General features: G+C 45.6%; 1 protein-coding gene across 5 annotated transcripts in view; it reads left to right on the forward strand.

Annotated features, from left to right (window-relative positions):
• Positions 1 to 26,919, forward strand: part of LOC135205436 (kinase suppressor of Ras 2-like) — a 174,351-nt gene that overhangs the window by 16,946 nt on the left and 130,486 nt on the right. For all 5 annotated transcript variants that reach the window (XM_064236015.1, XM_064236016.1, XM_064236018.1 and 2 more), the window contains exon 3: positions 16,673 to 16,817. In XM_064236015.1, the coding sequence (XP_064092085.1) occupies positions 16,673 to 16,817 (145 nt within the window). The remainder of the gene's footprint in view (positions 1 to 16,672; positions 16,818 to 26,919) is intronic.

Raw genomic sequence — 26,919 nt, forward strand, 5'->3', positions numbered from 1 at the left:
GGGTTACACTGTAGTACATATTTCAACATGCTCTGGATTCCATCATAAAATTTGTCAGCTCACATCTCTTTGACGTTATTTATTTGTTAAACACTGTATCTAAAGCATTAAAGATTCAAGTAACTGTAGTGGGTTCCCATGTGGATGTTTTTTTATTTTGGGCTAACTTTCATTGTGGCCAGTTCCCTATCTTTCTGTATCTTGATTTTTCTGTTTGCCCTACCAGATTTAGTTTTAATACAGAAAAAAGTTTGAGTCTACCTAATATTTTCACTTATATAACTTACCCGGTGGTTACATATAGCTGTCGTCTCCTGACGTCACGGCAGAATTTGAAATTCGCGGTAGCGCTAATGGTTTGACAGGTGATCCCTCTACTCCCGCCCTCTACCGGGTACCGGGAACCATTCCAACAATAAATCAGAAGTTTCCTGCCGTCGGAACCGGTAACACGGTTCCTCTGCTGGTTGGAATTTGGATTTGATCATCTTGGTTTTCTCCTTTTGGTGATGTACCTTGAGTTTACTGATCTTTTTGCTAGCGCTATAATTATTTTGGTTTTGATATTGTTGTCCTTTTTAGGAATTATTTTGAATTCTTCACGATGTCTGACACCGGCTCTGTTCAGTATAGGGTGTGTAGTAGTGGGTGTAAGACTAGACTTCTTAAAGCTTCACTTGATCCTCATTCTACTTGTGTTAGTTGTAGGGGACGTGAATGTTCTTTTGAGAATACGCGTGAAGAATGTAAATCTCTAACATCTCAGGAGTGGAAGGCACTGGGAAAGTATATGAGAAAGTTAGAAAAAGATAGAATCAGAAAGGCTTCACAGAGATCTTCTAAGTTTGTGAGTAGCCAGGATATTCCTCTGAATTCTGTTAATCCTGTTCCTATTAACCCCGTAGTGGTTGCTCCTGCCCTCGAATCTGTATCTCCCGATCCCGATCCCGTGTCAGTATTACGAGCCGATATGGACTCGAAATTTGTCTCTTTCCTCACCACTATGCAGAAAATGGGTGAGACAGTGCAAGAAGTGGTAGTTAAGTGTGATAAATTACTTAGTGCAAGTGTAGTGGAGGAGGTGGTTGTTCGGCCCGTTCGTTCTCCTAGGTCTAGGCCCCTGTCAAACTCCCCAGATCCTGGGAGGAGGCATGCCGAAAACCGAAGGGAGGCGAGCGGGATCTGCTCCCGAGCAGCCGCCCCCTCAAGCAATCCTGTAGCCGTATCCCAGGATGCTGTCGCTCACCATTGGAAAGGTGTTGCGAGGAAGTGTTTTTCGTCAAGCGACTCTAGTTCAGATGTTTCCTCTTATAGAGGTTGGCGTAATAAGACTTCTAGACCGCTGAAAAGGTCTCGCGATGTTTCGCCTGCTGCGGTTCCCAAGAAGGTGGCGGCTGCCGAACCTTCTTGTAGTTTTTGGGAGGAGCCTGAAGCTTTTTCTCCGGCGGTTTCGATTTATCGCCCTTCTCTCATAGAAGTGGAGAAGCCGAACACGCACACTCCTTCGGAGCCTTCTCCAGAGCCTCCTCAAGCGATAACTCCTGCGGCTCCAGACGTGTTTGTGGATCATCCTTCTACACCTCCCGCGCCTTCTACGTCGGTGGATCCTCAACCTTCGGTGTTTGAACAGATGAATGCCAAGTTAGGCAGTATCTTGGAGCTTTTGGCAAGTCTCTTTCGTCCCCGAATGCGCTCCCGACCGCCTTACATCTTCCGCAGACTACTGTGCAGTCCTCTTCGCAGGCTCCTTTGCAGTCGCCTCTTCAGGCTCAGACTCTCCATGTGACTCCTCTTCAGACGCCACTTCAGGCGCCTGGTCGGACTCCTTTCCTGACTCCGTCTATGGCGCCACGTCAGGCTCTCGCTCGAGCGCCACCTCAGCCGCCAGCACGACCGCCAGCTCAGCCGCCAACGCAGCCGCCCGGATACGTCTCAGTACAGGCTCAGACGTCTTCTCCTGCTTTCTCACACCCTCCTCGGACGCATCAGGGTGTGACTTCGCCGAACAGGATTCCTCTTCCGATGGAATGTTCGCCAGTTTCGTCGAAGGAAGCTTCGGATTTGGAGGAAGAAAGAGAAGGACTTACAGAAAAAGACAAGCATTTGTCGGGGTATAAACTCCTTTTACGATCCTTCGTTGACAACTTTGGAGATTCTTTTGCGCCTTCCGTTCCAGTTTCTCCTAGTTCGCAGTGGAAAAAGGACAGTAAGCCTGACTCCTCGTCCTCGTTCACGCGTCTCGTCCTCTTGATTTCGGCTAAGAAAGCTATCAAGAAAGTTAACGCTTGGCTTTTGGAGAAGAGGGAACAGGGAAAAATGTGTCTTCCCCCTTCGAGACTTTCGTCAAGGAGCCGTGTCTGGTATGACACTGGAGAAGTTTTTTCCCTGGGTGTGACTGCCTCCGCTCAGGGAGACTTTTCTAGTCTCGTGGACTCTTCCCGCAGAGCAGCCCTTAATACTGCTAAGATTATTTTCTTTTCAACAAATGAACTGGAGCATCTTTGCAAGAGTGTTTTCCGTGTTTTGGAAGTTGTTAGCTTCCTGGATTGGGCCATTGCTTCGCTGGCCAGGGAAAGTCAAGTCATTTGGACTTTCGGAGGAGCAGTTGAAGGATTTTGCCTCGGTACTGGATTGTATCGATAAAGGCATCTGTGATGGAGCTTCGGAGCTCGCTGCCATTTTCGCCTCTGGAGATGTTGAAGAAGAGACAGCTTTGGTGCTCCTTCTTGTCGAAAGGGGTTTCATCGAACCAGAAGTCTGCCTTGCTCTTCTCTCCTTTAGACAAGAAACACCTTTTTCCGCAAGAGATTGTGAGCGAGATCGCTCAATCTTTAACACAGAAAGCGACCCAGGATCTTTTATCACAGTCAGTGAAGAAGCCCAGGAAGATAGCTCAGTTCTTTCTGCTTCTTGGAGTGCTCCCTCCACGGAAGCTCCTAAACATTTCGAGGGAGAGCTCCCGTTCGATCTTCCTCCAGGTTTCGTGGGAGAGGTAGAGCCTCTTCTAAAACCACTCCCTCTTCCATCAAGAAGTAGGCCCGTAGTCCTCCACACAGCAGTAGGAGCCAGATACCTTTTCTGGCAGACCTGGTTTCATCTCGGAGCGGATCCTTGGACGGTCCAGGTCCTGAAGGAAGGATACACCATTCCGTTCATCAAGCACCCCCGGCGTCAATGACCTTCGATGTCAGGATGCCAGAGAACTAACAATCATTCATTCATTCATCAAGCACCCCCCTCTCACAGAATTTCCTGTGAATTTGTCAGCCTACTCGGAGAACTCCGAAAAATTTGCTGCCCTCCATCAAGAAGTTCTCGCCTTACTGGCAAAGAGGGCCATAGAGTTAGTGGACTCTCCGCAGGAACCAGGATTTTACAATCGCCTTTTCCTGGTAAAGAAGGCCACGGGCGGTTGGAGACCGGTGTTGGACGTCAGTGCCCTGAACGTCTTTGTCCTGAAGACGAAGTTTTCTATGGAAACGACCCAATCGGTATTAGCAGTGCTTCATCCTGGAGATTGGATGGTTTCCATAGACCTTCGGGACGCTTATTTTCATATTCCGATTCATTCGGAATCGAGAAGATTCTGAGATTCGTGTTCCAGGGCCGCATTTATCAGTTCAGGGCCCTCTGCTTCGGCCTGTCGACAGCTCCACAAGTGTTCACCAGAGTTCTGTCGTCAGTAGCAAAGTGGCTTCATCTAGACGGGATACGAATATCCATGTATCTAGACGATTGGCTTCTCAGGGCAAGGTCCAGACAGAAGTGTGTGGAGGACCTACAAAAGACTTTAAGGATGACGGAAAGCCTAGGTTTGTTAGTAAACAAGGAAAAGTCATGTCTCACTCCTTCTCAGGAGATAGTTTATTTAGGAGTGAGACTGAATTCAGTTCTTTTTCAGGCGGCTTTTCCGTCTCGCCAAAGGATCGACTCTTGCCTGAACAAAATAGACGAATTTCTCGTCAGACAAACTTGCTCGGCGAATCAGTGGATGAGCCTTTTAGGAACCTTGGCTTCAATAGAGCAATTTGTAAGTCTGGGCAGGCTCAACATGAGACCACTTCAATTTTACTTGAAGCAGAAGTGGCAAAGGAAGAAGTTCCCAGACTCCTTCGTGTTCCCCATCTCGGAAGGAATCAACAGGACCTACTTTGGTGGAAATCAGAAGGAAGGCTAGAGGAAGGCTTGTCTCTAAGCCAGTTGAGCCCCAACCTTACGCTTTTGTCAGACGCATCGGACAAAGGGTGGGGAGCTACTCTGGGGAGAAAGGAAGTGTCGGGACTTTGGCAGATTCATCAGAGAAGCTGGCACATAAATCTAAAAGAGTTGAAGGCGATTCATTTGGCTCTAATGCACTTCAAGACAGAGGTAAGAGGGAAAGTAGTGCTGGTTCAAGCAGACAATACCACGGCTCTCTCTTACATAAAAAAACGGGGGGACACACTCGTTCTCTCTATGCGAGGTGGCGAGAGACCTACTCATTTGGGCGAAAGAGAACAAGGTTGTCTTGAGCACAAGATTTATTCAAGGCTCGAAGAATGTAAAGGCGGACATTCTCAGCAGGAGAGGACAAGTCCTCTCCACAGAGTGGACGTTACATCCTCAAATATGCAAGAAGCTTTGGGGATTTGGGGATGTCCTCAGTTGGATCTCTCGCCACAAACAAGACAGCTCGTCTACCACTGTATTGCTCCCCAGTTCCAGACGAGGAGGCGTTTACAGTGGATGCCATGCTTCTGGACTGGTCAAATCTGGATCTGTATGCCTTTCCACCTTTCAAAATGATAAGATTAGTTCTGGCAAAGTTCAGAGGTCATCAGAACGTCAGGATGACTCTGATAGCCCCCTTTTGGCCGGCCAGGGAATGGTTTCCGGATCTACTACTGCTGTTGACGGACTTTCCGAGAGAGTTACCGTTAAGGAAGGATCTACTCAGACAGCCCCACTTTCTGAGGTTCCATCACAACTTGTCCGCTCTTCGACTAGTCGCATTCAGACTGTCGAGCATCTCCTCAGAAAGAGAGGATTTTCAAAGAGAGCTTCAAGGGCTATTGCTAGACCCAGAAGAGAATCCTCTGATCGAGTGTACCAAGCTAAGTGGGTCCAATTCAGAGCTTGGTGCAAAGAAGAAGGAATTTCGTCTTCTAAGACCTCTATAGCTCAGTTAGCTAACTTCCTTCTTTTTCTTCGTTCGAGAATAAGAAGCTTTCTACCCAGACGATTAGGGGTATAGAGCTATGTTGTCTTCTGTGTTCAGACATCGAGGATTAGACATTTCTAATAATCAAGACCTCTCAGACCTGATTCGTTCCTTTGATACGACCAAGACAAAGGAGTCAAGAACAGTAGCTTGGAACCTGGATGTAGTTCTTAAATGGCTGATGTCAGATAGATTCGAACCGATCTCCTCTAGTTCTTTTAGAGATCTGACTAGGAAGACCCTTTTTCTTTGTGCTTTAGCATCAGCTAGAAGAATCAGTGAGCTGCATGCTATTGATAAGAGAGTTGGATTCGCTAAGGTCAATGCCATTTGCTCATCAATGTGGGGTTTTTGGCTAAGAATGAAAATCCCTCACGTCCTTGGCCTCGTTCTTTCTCTATAAAGAACATTTCAGAGTTAGTGGGGCCTAATGAGCCTGAATGTCTTCTCTGTCCAGTGAGAGCACTTAGACATTATGTGCAAAGGACCAAAGGTATAAGAGGTAAGAGTGATAACCTGTGGTGTTCAGTGAAAGATCCTTCTCGTCCTCTTTCTAAAATGCGCTCTCCTTCTTTTTAAGGAATTTGATTTCTGAGGCACACGGACAATGTCAGGACTCAGATATCAAAGTGTTTAAAGTCAAAGCTCATGAAATTAGAGCAGTGTCTACGTCTATGGCCTTTAGACGTAATCTGTCTTTGAAAGACATTATTAAATCTACATATTGGAGAAGCAATTCTGTCTTCGCATCTCATTATCTGACAGATTTGCAAACCACATATGAAAATTGCAGTACATTGGGGCCATTCATTGTGACTGACACGGTATTGGGTGAGAGGGAGAGAAGGATGTATCCCATCCTCACTAACTTTTATCCTGATTATGTTTTTTGTATTTTTAAGGTTGTCTGAAGATACAGGGAGTTTTTTGAGTATCTTTCAGTCTTTTAATGTCTGGTGTATTTCTTAAACGGTTGTGGTGATCCCTCGTTTTTCATGGTATTTTGTGGTGATTTGTACTGCGCCCTGAGCAGGGGCATTATAGTCTTGTCCGTTACGGTCACGTCCTCAACGGCAAGTACTTATTATTGTGTCCGACGCACGGATCCATATATCCTGTCGGTACAATAAAGGCCAGCAGACTACAGAGGCAGTAACCACTGAGTCAGCGGTCTTTAAAGGTAAGGAACCTATATCTTCGGATAATTCCAACGTTGTTATTTTAGCTGCCATTGTCCCACCACCTAAATGTGTCAATCAGCTATATGTAACCACGGGTAAGTATATAAGTGAAAATGACATTTTTATAATAATATAAAGTTTCACTTATACTTACCCGGTGGTTACATAACGAAGCCCGCCCTCCTCGCCTCATATGGACAGGTAGGCATGAAACTTCTGATTTATTGTTGGAATGGTTCCCGGTACCCGGTAGAGGGCGGGAGTAGAGGGATCACCTGTCAAACCATTAGCGCTACCGCGAATTTCAAATTCTGCCGTGACGTCAGGAGACGACAGCTATATGTAACCACCGGGTAAGTATAAGTGAAACTTTATATTATTATAAAAATGTCATTTTTTAATGAATAAACAGTAATCTACATTCGATGGAGGTGCTGTGTCTTGACACTGCCCTTTACAGGAGAGCCTTCATTCTCTCTTATAAGACTAGAAGCTCAGCTGCATTGTGTAGTTGAATTTTACAGGTTTTGAAGAATAGCATAGCTGCAAAGCAACAATGATTTTTCTGACCACTGCCCCAATTTCTCTTTTGTTGCTTTGGCACTGGTGGTAATTTTGGTTTATGTCTCTGTGTGTGTGTCAGGGTTGAAAAAACTATATGAAATTTTCTCTCTCTCTCTCTCTCTCTCTCTCTCTCTCTCTCTCTCTCTCTCTCTCTCTCTCTCTCTCTCTCTCTCTCTCAGGCTTTTGTTCATTTCTTGATCCTGACAAGCAGAGATGGTATGAGTTTGTTCTTTAAAATCTGGTAAGCAACAATTTTACGTTAAAATTGGTTTTGTCATTAAGGGTTTGATAGCTTAGATTTTAGTGCCCTTATTTATATTTAATAGAAGTTGTTACTATGGATAATCTCTTAGTGTTTCTTATGTAGTGTTTTGTATTAATAAATTTTATGCAACAAAGAGCAGAATCTTTTAACCCTCTTACGCCGACTGGATGTATTTTACGTCGACATTTTTTGTCTCCTGTGTGCTGACTGGACGTATTTTACGTTGACTTACAAAAGTTTTTTTTTAAAATTCGCGGAAAAATACTTATAGGCCTACCAGCCTAAAACTTTTGAATCACGCGCCTTGGGGGATGCTGGGAGTTCACGGATCAAGGTGTTGTTTTGTACATGCAACTTCCCCGGCAGAAATATACTTAGCTATAGTCTCTGACGTCCCGACAGAATTCAAAACTCGCGGCACACGCGACAGGTAGGTCAGGTGACCAGCCCACTCCCGCCGCTGGGTGGCGGGAATAGGAACCATTCCCGTTTTCTAACCAGAATTTTTCTGTCGCCGGTAGCAACAACACCGTTGTTGGTACCTCCTGCTTTGGAATTCTTTTCTCGTTGGCCGAGGATTATCTGTTTGACCTTTGGTGATGTACATTGATCTTTGGTTTTGGCATACGCTTATCGTGGACCGTTTTTTGGATTTTGGTTTGGGTACTCTTTAAAATGTCTGACGTGGCACCTGTAGTTAGTGTGTGTACGAAAGAGGAATGTAAGGTGAGGCTACCGAAAGCATCGGTGGATCCTCACACGGTCTGTAAAAATTGTAGGGGGAATGATTGTTCTGCGACTAACACCTGTCTGGAATGTGAGGGTTTAACGGAAGTGGAATGGAAGACCTTGGCTTCTTATGTAAGGAAACTTGAGAAAGATAGAGTTAGGAGGGCTTCCATCAGAAGCTCAAGTAGATCCTGCTTTATTGAGCAGGAAGTAGCTCCTAACTCTTCTGTTAATTCACCTGCTCATAGTTTGGTTTCAGCCCCTTCCCCCAGCAGCGAACCTGTAGATGCGTCTACGGAAATGGCTGCAATGAGAGCCTCAATAATCAGCTTGAAATCGCAACTGCAAGCAATGAAGGAGACAGGTAAGCGCAGTGATTTGTGCAGTGTCCCCAGTGAAGTGGAGGGGGCGTCTGACCGACTCCGCATTGCTCCTAGGCCTAGACCTCTTTCAGACTCCCATGACCAAGGGAGGAGGAATGTCGAAAGCCGCAAGGGGGATGTAGAGTATTCCCAACGGTCAGGCGTCCCTTCGGCAGATCCTGTAGCCGCTTCCCAGGCTGCCAAGGACAGCTACTGCAAAAGCGTCCTCAGGAAGTGCTTTTCGGACTCAGACTCTTCGTCTCCAAGAAGAGGATGGAGTTCTGCCTCTAAGTCGCGTCCTCTTAAGAGATCCTGGAAAACGCCAGCAAGCGAAGCGTTGCATTCCAGTCCTGAACCTTTTCCGGAGTATTCTCCTGCTCGTAAGAAGAGAGCTACGAGATCTCCTGACTCTTCTCCGGAAGGTTTCGCACACAAGACGAAGGAAGTCTTGGTAGGACTCCAACAGCAGTTGTCTGCCTTAGTGGGAGTTCTTTCTGAAGGCTCTTCTAGGAAGAAAGACGTTTCTCTTCCCATCAAGAGTTCTGTTAGGAGAGCCTCAGAGAGTAGGCGCCCTGGCGTTAGCAGACGCTCCTCGCCTGAAAGGTTTTCGTCCCCAGCGAGACCTTCTTCAGTTGCATATGACAGGACTCGTGTGTCTTCTCCTGCTAAGAACGCTAATCGGAAACTCCCTACGAGCAAGAGTTCTCCCAGGAGTTTTTCTAGAGACGATTACGCCTCTCATGGCAAGTATCAGGAGCCTGATTCGCGGATTTCTCGTGAGAGAATTCGTGCGGCTAAGAGCTCCGGGAGAGAAGAGAGCCCCTCTCTTTTCAGAGCTCCGCAAGAAGGAAGGAGCGTTCGTTCGTCCTCTAGACCTTTCCCGAAGGAACAACCCTCTCCCTCTGGCAAGTACCCAGGAATCAGGAGTCCCGTAGGATCTTATAGATATCCTTCTAAGGACGCAAGAGTATCGCCGAATAGGCGCCTCGATTTGGACAAGTTTTCTTCGCCTCCCAGGAGGGATAGGAGAGAATCTAGCGCCTCTCCGGATGGACGCAAAGGGAAAAGGAGCTATTCGCCTGCTAGACGCAGTTACCAGGACGCAAACGTCTCCGCTACTGGACGACGGGAACAAAGGGTTCTCCTTTCTCCTCGCAGGCGCACTTCGCCTTCCAGGCGTCCTCATCAGGACGCAAATGCCTCTCCTTCTTGGACCAGGCAGCCTCACCAGGACGCAAGCGCCTCGCCTTCTTGGCCCAGGCGCACTCACCAGGACGCAAGCGCCTCTCCTTCTTGGCGCCAGGAACAGGATGTTCTCCTTTCTCCTCGCAGGCGCTCTTCGCCTCACAGGCGTCTGATTCAGGACGTAAGCGCCTCTCCTAGCAGGCGCAAGGAGCAGAACAGAAGCCCGAGTATAGGGAAGCTCCAGGACTCGTGCAGGAAGGAGGATAGAAACAAGGTTTCGGATATCCAGCAAGGGGACATTGATTCTCCTACAGTTAGGATTCACGAAAGAAAAAGGCTTCCTTCTACGGATTGGTCTCCTGAAAAGGCAAAGCCCTCTTTGCCTGCATCGCTTTTGGAAGAAGAGATCTCCAAAGATGCAGGAGCTTCGGACTATAAGAGACTTGCTTCTCTTTTGTTGCAGGTGTTCGGAGACTCGCTCACGCCCAGTCGGATGATCCCCCTTCTCCGGGATCTTTATTATCTAGTACGAAACTGTCGAAGTCCTCCTCCTTCGTTAGGATGACCCCTACTCTTTCTATGAGAAAGTCTCTGGAGAGCCTCGAGAGCTGGCTCAGATCTAAGAAGGAAGCGGGGAAGACGGTATACGTTTGTCCTCCTTCTAAGCTGACGGGAAAACCAGGTATGTGGTATGACACCAAGGAGCCAATGGGCCTGGGACTCCCTTCGTCCTCAGATGCGGACTTTTTCGCTCTTGTAGATTCGTCAAGACGACGCTCTCTGCATTCTGCAAAAGCCTCTTGGGGAATGTGTGAGGTTGATCATCTCATCAAGGGCCTGTTCAAGACTCTCGAAGTCTTTAACTTCATGGACTGGGCTTTGGGAGCTTTAGCCAAGAAGTCTCAAGAACCAGACTTCGTTACCATGGAAGAGTTGGGCAGCGTATTAACCTGCCTAGACAAGGCGGTTATGGATGGCTCCAATGAAGTGGCATCCCTTTTTGGATCCTGTATATTGAAGAAGAGGGCAGTGTTTAGCTCCTTCTTAACGAAATCTGTTTCGCCTCTGCAGAGATCCTCCCTTTTATACGCGCCCCTCTCTAGTCACCTTTTTCCTCAGGAAATAGTGAGGGATATATCGAAGACCTTATCAGAAAAGGCCACACAGGACCTGCTGGCCCAGTCAGCTAAAAGGCTAAAACCTGCTGTTCAGGTTTCAAAGAAGGAGAAAGTTCCCTTCCAGCAGCCCTTTCGGGGAAGGTCTGCCCCTAGATCTTCTCTCAGAAGTAGACGATCGGAGAAGAAAGGAAGGTCTTCTCGAAGGCCGTTCGTCAAGACCCAGTGAGACTGCGGTCCTCCAGACAAAAGTGGGTGCCAGGCTTCTAAACTTTTACGAACCTTGGGCACAGAAAGGTGCCGATGCCTGGTCCCTATCCATCCTAAAGAAAGGATATTTAATCCCCTTCAGGGAAAAACCTCCCTTAACTACAACTCCAAGGGAGTTGACAGCAAACTACAAGGATTTGTCAAGAAACAAGCCCTTCTACATCTCGTGGAGCAGATGCTTTACAAGGAAGCCATAGAGGAAGTAAAAGATCTCTCTTCCCAGGGGTTTTACAATCGCCTGTTCTTGGTTCCGAAAAGTTCAGGAGGTTGGAGGCCAGTTCTGGACATGAGCGCCCTGAACGTGTTCGTAGCAAAGAGGAAGTTCACAATGGAGACGACAGCCTCGGTGTTAGCAGCCCTGCGTCCAGGGGACTGGATGGTATCCCTGGACCTGCAGGATGCTTATTTCCACGTGCCAATACACCCGTCTTCCAGGAAATACCTCAGATTTATGGCTCAAGGAAGAGTATTTCAATTTCGGGCCCTATGCTTCGGACTCTCAACAGCCCCTCAAGTATTCACAGGACTGATGAAAAATGTGGCTCACTGGCTTCATCTCGAAGGGATTCGAATATCCTTGTATCTAGACGACTGGCTGATACGAGCACAGTCGCGAGTCAGATGTCTGGAGGACTTAAAGCTGACACTGGAGTTAACACAGTCCTTGGGACTGTTGGTAAACCTCGAGAAATCCTAGATGATTCCCCAGCAGAACATTGTTTATCTGGGGATTCGGATGGATTCTCGGGGTTTTCATGTGTTTCCATCACAGGAAAGACAGAACCGCTGCTTGGAAAAAGTAGCAACCTTTTTCCTCGTTGGAACAGTTCATTTCTCTAGGAAGGCTTCACCTAAGGCCTTTACAGTTCTATCTAAGAGAACATTGGGATCAGAGATCCCAAAATCTGTCCGATTCCTTCCAGATCACGAAGGAAATAAAGGAGGACCTTCGTTGGTGGATGAATCCGTGCAGGATCAACGAATGGGATTATCCCTTCATGTTTCCGAACCCTCGGCTAGTGTTGTATTCACCGACGCCTCAGATGCGGGGTGGGGAGCCACTCTAGGGACGAGAGAAGTGTCAGGCACCTGGAGGGGAGAACAGGTGTCCTGGCACATCAATATGAAGGAATTAACAGCGATTCACCTGTCTCTCATACACTTCGAGGCTCAGATCTCAGGTTCAGTCCTACAGATCAATTCGGACAACACAACAGCCTTAGCTTACATCAAGAAGCAAGGAGGGACGCACTCGTTCTCCCTTTACAAAAAGGCAAGAGAACTACTGCTTTGGGCAGAAGAGAGAAGAATCACTCTCCGGAAGAGATTCATTCAAGGGGACAAAAATGTAAGAGCCGACCTTATGAGCAGGAGAGACCAAGTACTGCCTACAGAATGGACGTTGCATCAGGAGATATGCAACAGACTATGGAACCTCTGGGGGAGATCAAATATAGATCTTTTTGCCACCCATTGGAACAACAGGCTGGAAAGTTACTGCTCCCCGATCGCCGACCCAAGGGCGATTTCGGTGGACGGCCTTCTCCTCGATTGGTCCGGAATAGACGGGTATGCTTTTCCTCCGTTCAAGATCATATCGGAAGTAGTAAGGAAGTTTGCAGCAGCAGAGGGAGCCAAACTGACCCTCATAGCCCCGTTCTGGCCAGCGCAAAACTGGTACACAGAGGTACTGGGATGGATAGTAGACTTTCCGAGATCTCTCCCAAACAGGAGCGATCTTCTCAGACAACCCCACTTCGACAGGTATCACAAAACCTGCCCGCTCTCGCTCTAACTGCCTTCAGACTATCGAAGGACTTGTCAGAACGAGAGGTTTTTCTCGAGAAGTTGCGAAAGCGATCGCAAGAGCAAGAAGACCATCTACTATTCGAGTCTACCAGTCGAAGTGGGATGTGTTTCGCAGATGGTGTAGGACTCAGAAGATATCCTCTTCCAGTACCTCTGTGACAGATATAGCTGATTTCCTCCTTTACTTGAAGGAAAAATGTAATCTAGTAGTCTCTACAATTAAGGGCTATAAAAGTATGCTATCTTCAGTCTTCAGGCATAGAGGCCTTAACATTGGGGAAGACAAAGATTTACATGATCTGATTAAATCCTTCGAGACGTCAAAGAACAGAGGTATTAGAGCACCTAGTTGGAACTTAGATGTGGTCCTAAAGTACTTGATGACCCCCAAATTCGAACCTCCCCGTAAGGCTACGTTCAGAGATCTGACAAGGAAGTCTTTATTCTTGGTCGCGCTAGCCTCAGCAAAAAGAGTAAGCGAACTACAAGCCTTAGAACATAATGTTGGCTTCAGGAACGACTCGGCGTTCTGTTCCTTCAAACCGATGTTTTGGCGAAGAATGAAAACCCTTCGAAACCTTGGCCTCGAACCTTCGAGGTAAAAGGACTTTCGTCTCTAGTAGGTACAGAGCGAGAAAGGGCTCTTTGCCCAGTTAGAAGCCTTAAGTTCTACTTAGAAAGGAAGAACGAACTAAAGGGGAGTAAGGAGAGTTTATGGTGCTCAGTTAGAGATCCCGGAAGACAGATCTCAAAAAATGCTCAGGCATTCTTCATCAGAGATGTAATCAAGGAAGCCCATTTAGCGTGTAAAGAAGAACAACTGGACCTCCTTAGAGTTAAAGCTCACGAGGTAAGAGCAGTCGCTACCTCTTTGGCATTCCACAAGAACTGGTCGATACAGACTCTAGTGGAGTCAACTTTTTGGAGATGCAATTCAGTCTTTGCATCCCATTACTTGAGAGACATTCAAGTGACGTACGACAAATGCTTTACTCTAGGAGCGTACGTATCTGCGGATTCGTTGCTGGGACAGGGAGCTGAACCCAATCCTTTTTAGTTTTATTAGGTTAGGGTTTTTAATGGTTTTTGGTGCGTTTTATTGGTCGATTGAAAGAGGGTGCAGGAGTTGACCCCTTTCAAATCGTAGTTCTAACATGTTAGTGTGGTCAGGTGATCGGGATTGGTCGTTATGCTCCTTTTAGTGTCTTAATTACCTAAAGCTCTATCATGTAAGAGGGTTAGCCCCCGTTGGTATGATACAGGTCAAGGTTCTGCCATGTAAGTGGGTCAGCCCCCATTGGTACGATCCAAGAAAAGGCTCTGCCATGTAAGCGGGTAAGCCCCCATTGGCATGATCCGGAAGGGTTATCAGTCACAGGTCTCATCCTCTCAGAAACTCTGATGGCAAGCAGACTCATAGACAGTATCAATGAAGTCTTCTTCCATATCAGGTAGGAACCAAGGTTGTTTTTGTTAATATACCTACAACGTATGTTGTTTCCCTGTTTTTATATTCATAAATAATTAGTATGTAACTGTCTCTTGCCCTCCACCAAGGGTGTCAGTCAGCTAAGTATATATCTGCCGGGGAAGTTGCATGTACAAAAATGATATTGTTAGTATACAATAAAGTTTTGTACATACTTACCCGGCAGATATATACGATTAATGGCCCGCCCAGCCTCCCCTCAGGAGACAGGTGGAAGAGAAAAATTCTGGTTAGAAAACGGGAATGGTTCCTATTCCCGCCACCCAGCGGCCGGAGTGGGCTGGTCACCTGACCTACCTGTCGCGTGTGCCGCGAGTTTTGAATTCTGTCGGGACGTCAGAGACTATAGCTAAGTATATATTTGCCGGGTAAGTATGTACAAAACTTTATTGTATACTAACAATATCATTTTTGTTTACAATCGTTACGCAGGCGCGCCAGCGCGAATTTCTTTCTTGCCGCACTAAAAAGTATCTGTGACACATCTCGGAAATTATTTCGTCAATTTGACATAATTTTTGTACCATTGTAAATTAGCCGTTACATGAAGTATTTTATATGAAAATGTGCGCATTTTTATGTAGAATACAACAATAAAATACTCATGATTGTAGCTTTTATCAGTTTTTAGATATTTTCATATAAATAACGATAATTGCCAAAATTTCAACTTTGACTCTACCGAAATGGTCGAAAAACGCAATTGTAAGCTAAAACGCTTATATTCTAGTAATATTCAATCATTTACCTTAATTTTGCAACTAATTGGAAGTCTCTAGCACAATATTTCAATTTATGGTGAATTTATGAAAAAACATTTTCCTTACGTCCGCGCGGTAACTCTTCCAAAAAAAATCATACATGCGATTGTGGTAATGTTTGCACCATTTTAAAATTAGCCGTTATATAAAGTTTTATATATGGAAATGTGTGCAATTTCATGCACAATACAACTAAAAACAACCCATTGTTGTAGCTTTTATCAGTTTTGAGATATTTTCATATAAATAATGATAATTGCCAAAATTTCAACCTTCGGTCAACTTTGACTCTACTGAAATGGTCGAAAAACGCAATTGTAAGCTAAAACGCTTATATTCTAGTTATATTCAGTCATTTACCTTAATTTTGCAACAAATTGGAAGTCTCTAGCACAATATTTCGATTTATGGTGAATTTATGAAAAAAATAACATTTTCTTTACGTCCGCGCGGTAACTCTTCCGAAAAAATCATACATGCGATTGTGGTAATGTTTGCACCATTTTAAATTAGCCGTTACATAAAGTTTTATATATGAAAATGTGCGCAATTTCATGTAGAATACAACAAAAAATAATTGAAGGTTGTAGCTTTTCTCATTTTTGAAATATTTGCATATAAATCACGATAAATAGAAAAAAAACCACGTTCGGTCAACTTTGACTCTACCGAAATGGTCGAAAAACGCAATTGTAAGCTAAAACTCCTACAGTCTAGTAATATTCAGTCATTTATCTTCATCTTGAAAGAAATTCGAAGTCTCTAGCAAAATATATAGATTTATGGTGAATTTAAAAAAAAAAAATCTTTCCTTCCCTCCGCGCGCGGATTCTCCGCCACAAATCTCCAAAATACGTACGTCCCATTCTCGGAATATTTGCTCCGTTTCATATTAGGCATTTCATAGGGTTTTATATATGAAAATGTGCGCAATTTCATGTAGAATAAAACGAAAAATATTTGAAGGTTGTAGCTTTTCTTATTTCCGAAATAATTGCATATAGAAAATATATAAAAAAATTTGACATTCGGTCAACTTTAACTCGTCAGATATGGTCGAAAACTGCAATTGTAAGCTAATACTCTTATAGTATAGTAATATTCAATCATTTGTCTTCATTTTGAAAGAAATTGGAAGTCTCTAGGACAATATTTAGATTTATGGTGAATTTTTGAAAAAAATATGTTTACGTCCGTGCGTTACGAATTCATACATTATTTTGTGATAATATTTTCTGTGTTGCTTTTATCGTTTTACAATGTGTTATATACCAAAATGATCACAATTCAGTGTACATTACAACGAAAAAAAAAGTAACTTGTTACCTTTAACCGTTTTGCGCACAGCGCGATTTGAATACAATTATATATGAAATTTCGTTTTTGCGTTATCATATATCGCATTATTTATATATGATAATGATAATTTTTTCATTTCTGATGGTTGCATACTAAACTTCAGGCAATGACAAAAAAAGGAGCCAAAAGTGAACTCTTAATCTCGAAAACTAAGTGCGCGGTGATTTTTTGAAAAAAAATATTTTTTCCGCTTCTGCGCTCACTCCGAAACCCCTCCGGCACATGGGAGACAATTTTTTATTTACCGCTCCGGCGTTAGAGGGTTAAGGAAATTTCACTAACAAAATTTCTGAAACCAGAAAGTTTTATGAAGCTACCATTAATCTTAAAATTATATTGTTCTGCAAGTTTACCCACTGCACTTATATCTTGTTGTCTTTCAGGGTATATGTCAGCGAGTTTTAACTCTTGAAGCTTTACTTGAAAAACGAGAAAATGAATTACGGAATATTCTCAGTGACTATGGAGCTGACCGAAGTGAAGCCCACAAGTTGGCCCGGGCCATGCATAATCTTAAACGATATACAGGTTAGTAGTGGTTGAAAAGGGCATTACATCAAAATGTCTTTGAGAGTCAAGGTCATTTCATTGTCTTAGAATAGCTCTCTCCAAAACTATAGTTTCATACAGGCAGTCCCCGGATTACGACGGTGTCGGCTTACGACGTTCCGAGGTTACGACACTTGTCAATAGACGTTATTTCCAGGGTTACGACGCTTACAACGCTCATCTGGGAGATGAAATATGACACCAAAAATGCAAAATAATCAATATTTGAAGTTTTTTTATTATTTTTTTTCTAATGAAAAATACCATAAGAATGCAGTTTACATAGGTTTCAATGCACCCAAAGCATTAAAAGTAAGGTTTTCTTAGGATTTTTGACAATGTTCTGGCTTACGACGAATTTCGGCTTACGACGCGTCTCAAGAACGGAACCCCCGTCATAACCTGGAGACCGCCTGTATAAATAACTTACTAAGTAATTACATAACTATACTTTTCGAACTACCTGCACGGCAACTTAAATTTGAAATTTGTGTTAGCACTGCTATTATTTGTTTCGATACGTAATACAAACCCTCGGTCCGTTAACAATAGGAATGTACTTATAGCGTAGCTGGAATTACGGCCGTTGAATCTTGAACAAGGTGGTTAGGCAGTAACTGCCATGGAGCAGGCTAGCCTGCCTGGATGTAAACACTCCACTTTGCTTTCGGCCGTCTTCTGATGAAGACGTGTGTTTGTGAGCTCCGGCTGACTGGTCGTTGACCTTTTTTCCCGGTGGGATCCTTTTGGTTTATTTTCCGTATTTAAATAATTATGCATATACGGGGTTTGATATTAAATACTAAACAAAAGTTTGTCCTTGGTTTTTCAATTAATATACAAACCCACTTTTTGTGATAGCCTTTGTAACCGCCCTTCTACTGGTGTTAAGAGTTGGCGGATAAGGTATGCCAACATATTTACGTACATTCTTTCGCCCTTTAACACTGGCTCAGACCTGGATGAGGACGAGATATGTATTTATTGTTAGGATGAGACATGTATTTAACATAAGTGATATTCATGCTGTAACGGGACATGTATTTATCCGGAAATTACGATTACTCTTGGGAATTACCAAGGGAACTTCAAAGGTTTGTCCGTGTTTTGTTGTTATGGTAATTTCTCTTCTTCTTCCTTTCACTTACTATCAGAAGAAGGTAGAAGGATGGGCGTGCTGTGTTGATGTTGGGGGATCTCCTCTCACTTCGGAGGGCGATGATTGTGTTTTCAGCAGTATTGGTTGGATGCTCTTCATATTGGTTATACTAACCTTAGAATTGTACCTATGACTCATAGGATGTTGCGTACCGATCCTCGAATGTGTGTACTGATCCCCTGCTGATAATCATATTCATTACCACTACTACCTGGGAGTTATGTCACTGGATGAAGCTGTTGCGCTGCCCTGTGAGGTTTTATCTACTGATGGTAGAAGTCTGGCAGAAGGAGAAACCGAAGAGGAAGAAAGCTCGTCTAGTGTTGTCATCCTCCTCTTTGAGATCATCATATCTTCATGCCTCCTCCCCCTCAATTTTTAAGGCTTTGCCGTAAAAGAGAAGGTGGTCTCCCCCCTAAGAATTCTCGTCACGGGACTTCTAAGGGCCTGTCTCGCTCCGGTGAGACAGTTGGGTTTTCCGCTGGTCCTCCCGTTCCTTAGGGAACGGGGCCCGTCTCTCCTTCCTCGGGGAGGAAGCAGACGGGGACCATGGAGGTACCGGCCACCGCTGGTATCTCCTCTCCCGGTTCCGAAGGTTCCACCTCTGGACCGGGAACCCTCTTGGCTGCCCGCTTGCGAGCGTTATCGAGTGTACGGTCACCTGCGGGTGACTGTGCAGCCAGGGTCCAGACTGCTGAATACACTCACCGTGTCAGGACCCAGGCACCAAGAGGAAGATGGTGGGAGTCACTCGGGTGACTCTAACCAGACCGGCGATCGCTCTCACAGCGATTGTCCGGTGCCCAGGGTTGACGTGATATTTCCGCTGGTCCATGCACATAGAGACCGTTGGAGGCGGGCCATGCAGCCCTCTTTTAATTAATCCTTTTCTTTCAGAGAGGTTTCGGCCTCAACGAGGACTTGGGAGAGTCGGAGGACGGTATCAGCTGTCGCCTGTCAGGTGCACGCTCGGCCCCACCCAGACGACGGTGACCAGTCTCAGGGGTGGCAGACGCTTCACCTACTAGGTATGAGTTTCGTAGCCCTCCTCGAGGAAGCGTTCTCTCCACTGCTACTCCCACAGGTCCCTCCGGACAGGTGCAGTTGGGCCGTGTTGCTTCTGCAACTGCCCCAACTCCGTCCTGGATGGGAGACCTGTCAGTAGTCCTAAGGAAACTGGTGAAGAGAAGTCCAGGAAGAAGAGGAAGGTGTTGCCGTCGTCTTCTGCCGCCTCTTCCCCTTCGACTTCCAAGCCTCCCAGTCGAAGAAGAAGGAGGTAGCCTTCTCACCCCCCCCCCCCCCCCCCCCCCCTTCACTTCCCCCACCAATAAGTCTCGCTCAGAGACCTCTAAGGGTCTGTCCCACTGGAGCTTCCGCTGGTCCTCCTGTTTCTTCAGGAACGGGGCCCGTCTCTCCTTCCGCAAGGAAGAATGAATGAATGAATGATTGGAAGTTCTCTGGCATCCTGACATCGAAGGTCATTGACGCCGATCCGCAAGGAAGAAGATGACGGGGACCGAAGGGGTACCGGCTAACACCGGTACCTCCTCTCCTGGCGCTAGAAGTTCTGCTTCGACGCGAGCCAGGTACTGTCTCGGCCTCTCGTTCGTGAGAGGTACCGAGTGTACGGTCACCTGTGGGTGACCGTGCAGTCAAGACCCAGGCAACCGAGTTCGCTCAGCGCCAGGATCCAGGCATGGAGCGGAAGACTGGTGGGAGTCGCCCAGGTGACTCCCACCAGGACAGCGATTGCTCTCGTGGCGAGCCGCTGGTACCCAAGACGGATAGGGGGACCAGCAGCAGCTCTTCTGACGCTTGGGACTGTCGCTGCCGTTCTCGGTCTAGCCGCTCCGTCCTTGGTCCAGCGTTTCTCCGCAAGAAGACCGCTGGTCCAGATCGGCAGCTCGATCGTCACCGTGGGTTGGTGATCACCTACAACTGGTAGGCAGGGGAGGAGCTCTTGAAGCAGCTCCCCTGACACAAGAGACCGACGCTCCGTTCCTTGTTCCAGCGTTTCTCCGCAAGAAGACCGCTGGTCCAGACTTACAGCTCGATTGCCACCGTGGGTTGGTGATCGCCTGCAGTCCTCTCAGCCTACTGGTTCTGCTAGTAGGCAGGGTAGGAGCGTCAGGTCTCCCTCACCTGTCCCTTCAACCTCCTCAGGCTACACCGGGAGGAACGAGGCGAACAGGAGTGACCATGATGAATGCAGTTCTTACGGTCCGGCCACGAGCCTGGTTCAGTCTTGGGACCGACAGATCCTCGCTGAAGTGGTTGGAGGAGATCGTGGGGGGCTAGCGAGGACGAATGACGCTTCCCAGACTCTTGGAGTGTCCATCACCGCTGTTCACATGACGGTCCCGCTGGACCATGCTCGCAGAGACCGGGGTGGGCTCCCCCTTTGGTCCTCTTGAGAGGTTTCGGCCTCGACGAGGACTGGGACGCGTCGGAGGACGTTATCGGCTCTCCTGTCAGGTGGCTCGCTCAGCCCTACCCTGACGACAGTCACGGTGGCGGCAGACGTTTAGCCTATAGTACGAGTTTGTAACCCTCCTCGGGAAAATGTTTTCTCCAGATGGTAACGTTTTCCAAGGCTCTGAGCGGCCATCACCGCATGGTGATGGCTGTCCGTACTCGCTTCTCTGACTGCTAGTTCCTCTGGGAAGGCAAGCGAGTATCCAATCTTCCTCCCCCATTCCCTCTCTCCCTATGGCTGCGACGGGAAGGGGAAGGATCCTGCAGAGCGTTCTCCGTAGGATTCCACGTCGGGGACTGAGTTCCTGGGGCGACCTTCAGGTTCTACCAGACGTTAAGTCCCTGTCGTTGAGGAAGGATCTTGCCCTATCCTCGATTTCTAGGGGAATCGGGAGGACCACCACCCGATGATCGTCTGACGAATTCGGTGGGGGTTTCGCCGAACGCTTAGAATTCTTCGGAGTTTCTAGCACTCTCCAAGTGTTTTGGACTTCTACGATCTGCAAACACTTGGGCGAAACCACGGTCCAGAGTGGGCAAGACAAGAATCGCAGATAATTGTTACTACGATAATCGGGAATCTCACCGAATGCTCGAATTCCTGGAATTTCTAGCGTTGGAGAGAAGTACTGCTGCTGAAGGAAGAATATCTCGGGAGGGGCTCAGCCTGGATAGACCTGATGGTCCGTCGCCTCAGTAGGCGGCCAACCCTGGGATAGAGAAGAACGGGTGGGAACATCCAGTTTGGCTTGAACTATCGTCTTCGGTATCCTGTTATCACCATAGAAGTCTTTCTTCGGGAAAACTCCTTCGCTCTCTTCATTAGAGAATGAAGGTTGTCGGCTTCCAGTCCTTATTCTTGTTCCTCGAATGGAAGAGAATTTAGGATGGAGATCTATGTACAGGAACCTACAAATAGACTACGCATATTGCCCTCGCAACATGCTTCTGTTATCAGTTGAATTGTCCGAGGTGTAGGCACATACCGTAGTTAACTCTACGGGTTGTGACCGAGACGAATAGTATCTTCTTAATTGAACTGCATCTCGGGACTGCCCTGCAAACCTCCCAGGAGTTACCAGTTTGGAGAGTGCTAGAAACAACAACACTGCAGCGTTTGCATTCACCGAAATTCGTTTAGATTAAATGCAAATCCTCGAGCGTATATTTTTGCGCTTGATGGTTCTAGCCGAACACATTGCTTCTTGGAATGGATTACCTGGCAACTCAGCTGGCTCTCCGAGATAATACAATCAGATTTTGTCTCTCTCCTCTGCGATGATTGATTACCGAACCGAATCACTGCCCGCAATCACAGATTTAGGTCTCTGGTTGGCTGGAATTCTTGCATACGTGAATGACCATCTCTACTGCATCGGCTTTGACATTGCGAGAATTTTCAGACTGAGATATCTCACTAGACTTGCTATCATCTCTCTGTTTACAGCACGGTAACAGAAGTCTGTAGCCTAGTCTCCCGCTGCATCGCACCTGCCGCTGCGATAACGTGGAATGATTTCTTCAGACATCTGAGTATGTCTTCTAAATATATCTCGTATTTGTAGGTGTACAATTGTTCATTGTCCGCCCCGAATTGTAGGTGTATAACGGAAGACATCCCCTTTTCCCCACCCTGCCAGCTTTACTTCTAAGTATATAGATGTCCTCCCTGGATAAAGCTGGGAAGAAGATGATGATGATTCAGCCCATGAGAAGCGGTTCTTTAGGCAGTACAATTCCTGTGTTTTCATTACTGAAAAGCGCTCTGCAATGAAGTAGCGGTTTAGCATTTTCAGTCCTCTGTAAATAACAGGGATTAAGCCGTCTTCGCGGGTTGGTGTCATTGGGGGGGAACTTTTCTACGTTTAGAATCTTGAGTGAGAACTTCTCTCGATTCGGCTGTGAAGACGTAGGTCTGCATTCACCTATCTTCTTCGTCTTCAGCGGCACATAGTGTTGTTTCTCCTTAGTTGAGATTCAACTACTATGAGAACTTCTGTCTTGCCATCAGGGACCTCTGTCTCTAGAAGGCAATTGACTTTCGTCTGTTGGGCACATGCCTTGAGAGAATAATCATCTCGCTTTCCAGCATAACCCTTCAAAAGGCGAGGGTCATGTGACTATGCCTCGGATGCATAGACAGGTCGCCTCACACAACCGAACGCAGTCAGTCGGCAGTTGTAGAAGCATCCGAGACCATCACGAGCTACGCTGTGGACTTTGTATCGGTTGATCCAGCTCAGTTATTACTTCGTCCTACTGGTGTGTTCTGGTACCCATAACTATTGACACCCACTATGGAGTGTCGGTGTCTTTATCCACTGTGGAGACGACGAGACCGCGAGAGACTTTGCCGCAGTGGGATACGATACCATGAGAGACTTTGCTGCAGTGGGATACGAGACTGCCAGACTTCGCTGCAGATGGATAGACTGGACGGGTACTGGACATCACTCCGAAGAATATGTTGGACAGGAAGATGGAAAGGTCATTGCGACCATATCCTTCTTTCCCTTTGGGACTGCCCACAGGTCCTTGGAACCTCATTTCCATTTCCCTGGACCAGTGGTGGAGGCTTGCACGATGAGTTTGCTTACCCAGCTCCTTCAAGAGGACAAGTTGCATCTCGTCCATGGAGTGCAGTTGTAGAGGTAAGAAGGATGCGAGAGTGACTGGCTCTCCCCCTTCCACACTTCGTCTCCATTTCTCGTCCTTCGGGTTGAGGATAGGACTCGAACTCACACTGGCTGGTCGGACGATTGATGCGGTAAGCCTATACATAAGCATCCTTTTTATGTTTCTTATCAGAATCATACAAGCAATCCCGCTCCTTCCTCTAGCAAGGGGAGGAAGGAGACTGACAATAATGCAACCCTTCCCAGAACTTTGCATTAATGTCTCCGACGCCAATATTCTTCACAGCCCTTTTTCGGATGAGTCTCGATCCCTCACTCATTTCGAAAAGGCCCAGAAGTCTGACTCTTGATCATGCAGCTCCTATACTTCGATCAAATTGTCAGAGGCAGCAGGGCACTCCTCGCTCTTACGACCAGGAGTAGCAGCTTAGGTGCGCAGAACTCCAGTCAGTTTTAGAGGCTCACTCAGATTCTTCCCACCAATCAATGAGTTTCTATTGTTAAAGGACCGAGGTTTTGTATTACGTATAAGAACAAATCACAATTTGTCGAAAATTGTATTTTTCCTAACTATACAAACCTTAGGTCCTTTAACAAAGATGCCCACCTCATGCCACCCCTCAATCTGAACCTGGGCCGAAAGGCAAAGTGGAGTGTGTACATCCGGGCTAGCCTGCCCCACGGTAGTTACTGCCTAACTACCTTGTTCAAGATTCAACGGCCGTAATTCCAGCTACTCTGTAAGTACATTCCTACTGTTAAAGAACCTCAGGTTTTTATAGTTAGGAAAAATACAATTATCGACAAATTGTGATTTTCGTGTAGGTGACTGCTCCGCCCACTGTTGGGAAACAATAGAGACAACAAAACTGAGGGGCTCACTTCTCTCCTGAATCTGGGAGAAGGCAACCAGAGGTCCAAAAGAGGTCGAGGGGTTTGCCCCCGGGTAGGCGCTGACTCAGTAGAACCTGTCGCTATCGGTTCACGTAGTGGAAAACCCTCAGACTGCCTTTGGAAAGGTGTCTTTTTTGGTGTCCACCAGTTGTCTGTGGGCTTAGAGTGTAGCCTCAATGAGAGGCGATCTAGGTCTTTTTGGCGTTCCTTGTTTCTCATTCCCTGAAAAGACATAGCGGCAATGAGTCATCCCCATTCCATCTAAATGGACTATAGATCCCTCTCTTAGTCCTCAACCAAGCTGCATTACCTGGCACACCCCAGATTACTTTTCACCAGAGTGCCAGTATTTGGCACCCATTGAACAAGAAATGCTCCTCATTGTTATCTAGGTGGCCACACAAGCGCCTAATGTATTTACCCGAGAGGAGAGACATACGTAAGTCACAGTCTAAGAGTGCCTGCTAACTGCCTATGCACACTCAGTGCCAGTTGCCAAGACTTCACCGCCAGCTGAGCACCCATCCAGCTCGAGTTAACCTGTGCCCACAACAGAAGAACCATCTTTTTCTCACATTAAACAGCAGATGTGCTAGGGTACTTAAAGCTCCTGCTGGGATTAAGCCTTCCAATGTCTTATCCCTGTCGCTGATCTTTTCTGTTGAGGAAGAGGAGGTAGTTTAATAATCAGCTCCTTTGGCGTATGCCTCTTTAAAGATATTTTTTGGTGACTTTTATGTCGCATTTTCAGCCAGCCACTCTAGTTTTGTCAGCCTCTACTATCCTAATGACGAATCAAGTGGACTCCAGTTCTTGGCTTCCTAGGATGGCCCTTTCTCTTCAAAGAAAGATCTTAAGGAGGTTGAAGATTGGCTTTCAGTGAAAAGGAAGCAAGACCGCTTTTGCCCTGCCTCCGTCAAGACTTACAGCTAGGAGGTAAGTCTTATTCTACTGGAGATGCCCCATCTCTGGGAGGTGCCGCCTTATCCGGAGGGGACTTCTAGGGCCTGATCGACTCGGTACTCCTTTCTACCTCCTTATCTGCTAGTTCATAGAATTAAATCACCTGGTAAAGAGTATATTTAAGGTCTTTGAAGTTTTCTGTTTCCTCCATTGGACATGGTTAGTTCTCTCTCTTGGAAGATCGTGGACTGTGGTGATTTGGCAATGGACCATTCTGTCGACTGGCTGAGTCTTCCTATAATCTACGTTGAATAAGCAGTACCTTTGTCTTCAATCAGCTGTTAGGGAAGTAGCTTTTGATTTGCATAAGAAATCTACCCTGGACCTACTGGCAAAATCAGACCTGCAAAACTATAAAACACTGACACAAGTATGAACAAAGTATGTAATGGATGTTTAAACCTTTGCATTTGATTTTCTCAAAACAAGAATTTTGAAGATAATCTGTTCTCCCTTTTGGCTGCAGTGCTGTAAGTGGAAAAGTATAGCAGTGTAATTACTTTTCATGATAAAATTAAGTTTCACATATACTTGGTAAGTATATGTGAAACTTACATGGTAAGTATATATGAAACTTAATTTTATCATGAAAATACCATCCTTTTTGTTTTTCAGTTAGTGTAAAACATGTATAGTTATGCAAAATAATTTCTTTTATTTTCTGGAAAACATCTAAGATTTATAACTCCCTGCTGTTTAGTGCAGTCATGTTATTTGTGCATGGTTTGTGTTCCAGCTTGTCATATATATATATATATATATATATATATATATATATATATATATATACAGGCGGTCCCCGGGTTACGACGGTTTCCGGCTTACAACGTTCCGAGGTTACGACGCTTTTTCTTAAATATTCAATGGAAAAATCCGTCCTGGGTTACAACGCTTGTTCCGAGGTTACGACGCTGACGCTTCCGACGCTCCGAGTTAACGACGCTTTTAAAAAACGCATACTATGATAAAAATCCTTTATAGTTTAGCACAGTATATTAATAAAAAAAAGTTTCTGGTTAGGTTACAAAAAAAATTTTGAGGTTATGATGATTTTCGACACTTTTTATGTCGTATTTTTCAATGTTTTTTAGTGACACCTCATATGCGGAACTAGTTTCCGAGCGAATGAATACATACTAGCTTGCGGTGAGCAAAGTTTACATATAACAGTCCAAAAGCGCAAATAATGAAAAAATCATTGCTTGTTTCCAGTAATAATAACAAAACTAAGTTTCTGGGTAGATTACAACGCAAATTCCAAGTATCCAAAGAGAGACATTATCCAGTAATTTGATCAGAGAGAGAGAGAGAGAGAGAGAGAGAGAGAGAGAGAGAGAGAGAGAGAGAGAGAGAGAGAGAGAGAGAGAGAGGAGAGAGAGAGAGAGGCGTCTTCCGACGCTCCGAGTTAAGAACAGAGAAGTGTTCGTTTCATTAAACTGCCTCTGACTCATGCCAGTAAATGTTTTGTTGATACTAATAATATAAACCTATTTAAAGATACGTTTACTTTAATTAGTCTATATGATACGTAAATAGTAATCAACTGTTCTTGTAGCCCTCAAGATTTGGCAAAATCGAAGTATCCAAAGAGAGAGATTATCCAGTAACTGGAACCTTGACATACGAATTTAATTTGTTCCGTTACCATCGTCGTATATCAAAACAGTTGTATCTCAAAGCATTTTTTCCCATTAAAAATAATGTAATATGTATTAATCCGTTCTATCGCTATGAAACCACACCTAAACACAGCTAAATTACATATAATATACACAATTTATACACAAATAAACGAGTAATAACACACATAATGATAAAATAACATAGCAATGTGATAAATGATAATAAATGTTAATAAAATCAATTAAAAAAAAGAAAGGAATTTTTACTTACCACAACGAAAGATGATGTGAGGCCAGCAGGGGGAGGAGGTAGGGAAGGGTGGCAGGGAACG

Source organism: Macrobrachium nipponense, chromosome 24, assembly GCF_015104395.2.
Source record: "Macrobrachium nipponense isolate FS-2020 chromosome 24, ASM1510439v2, whole genome shotgun sequence".
Lineage (NCBI taxonomy): Eukaryota > Metazoa > Arthropoda > Malacostraca > Decapoda > Palaemonidae > Macrobrachium > Macrobrachium nipponense.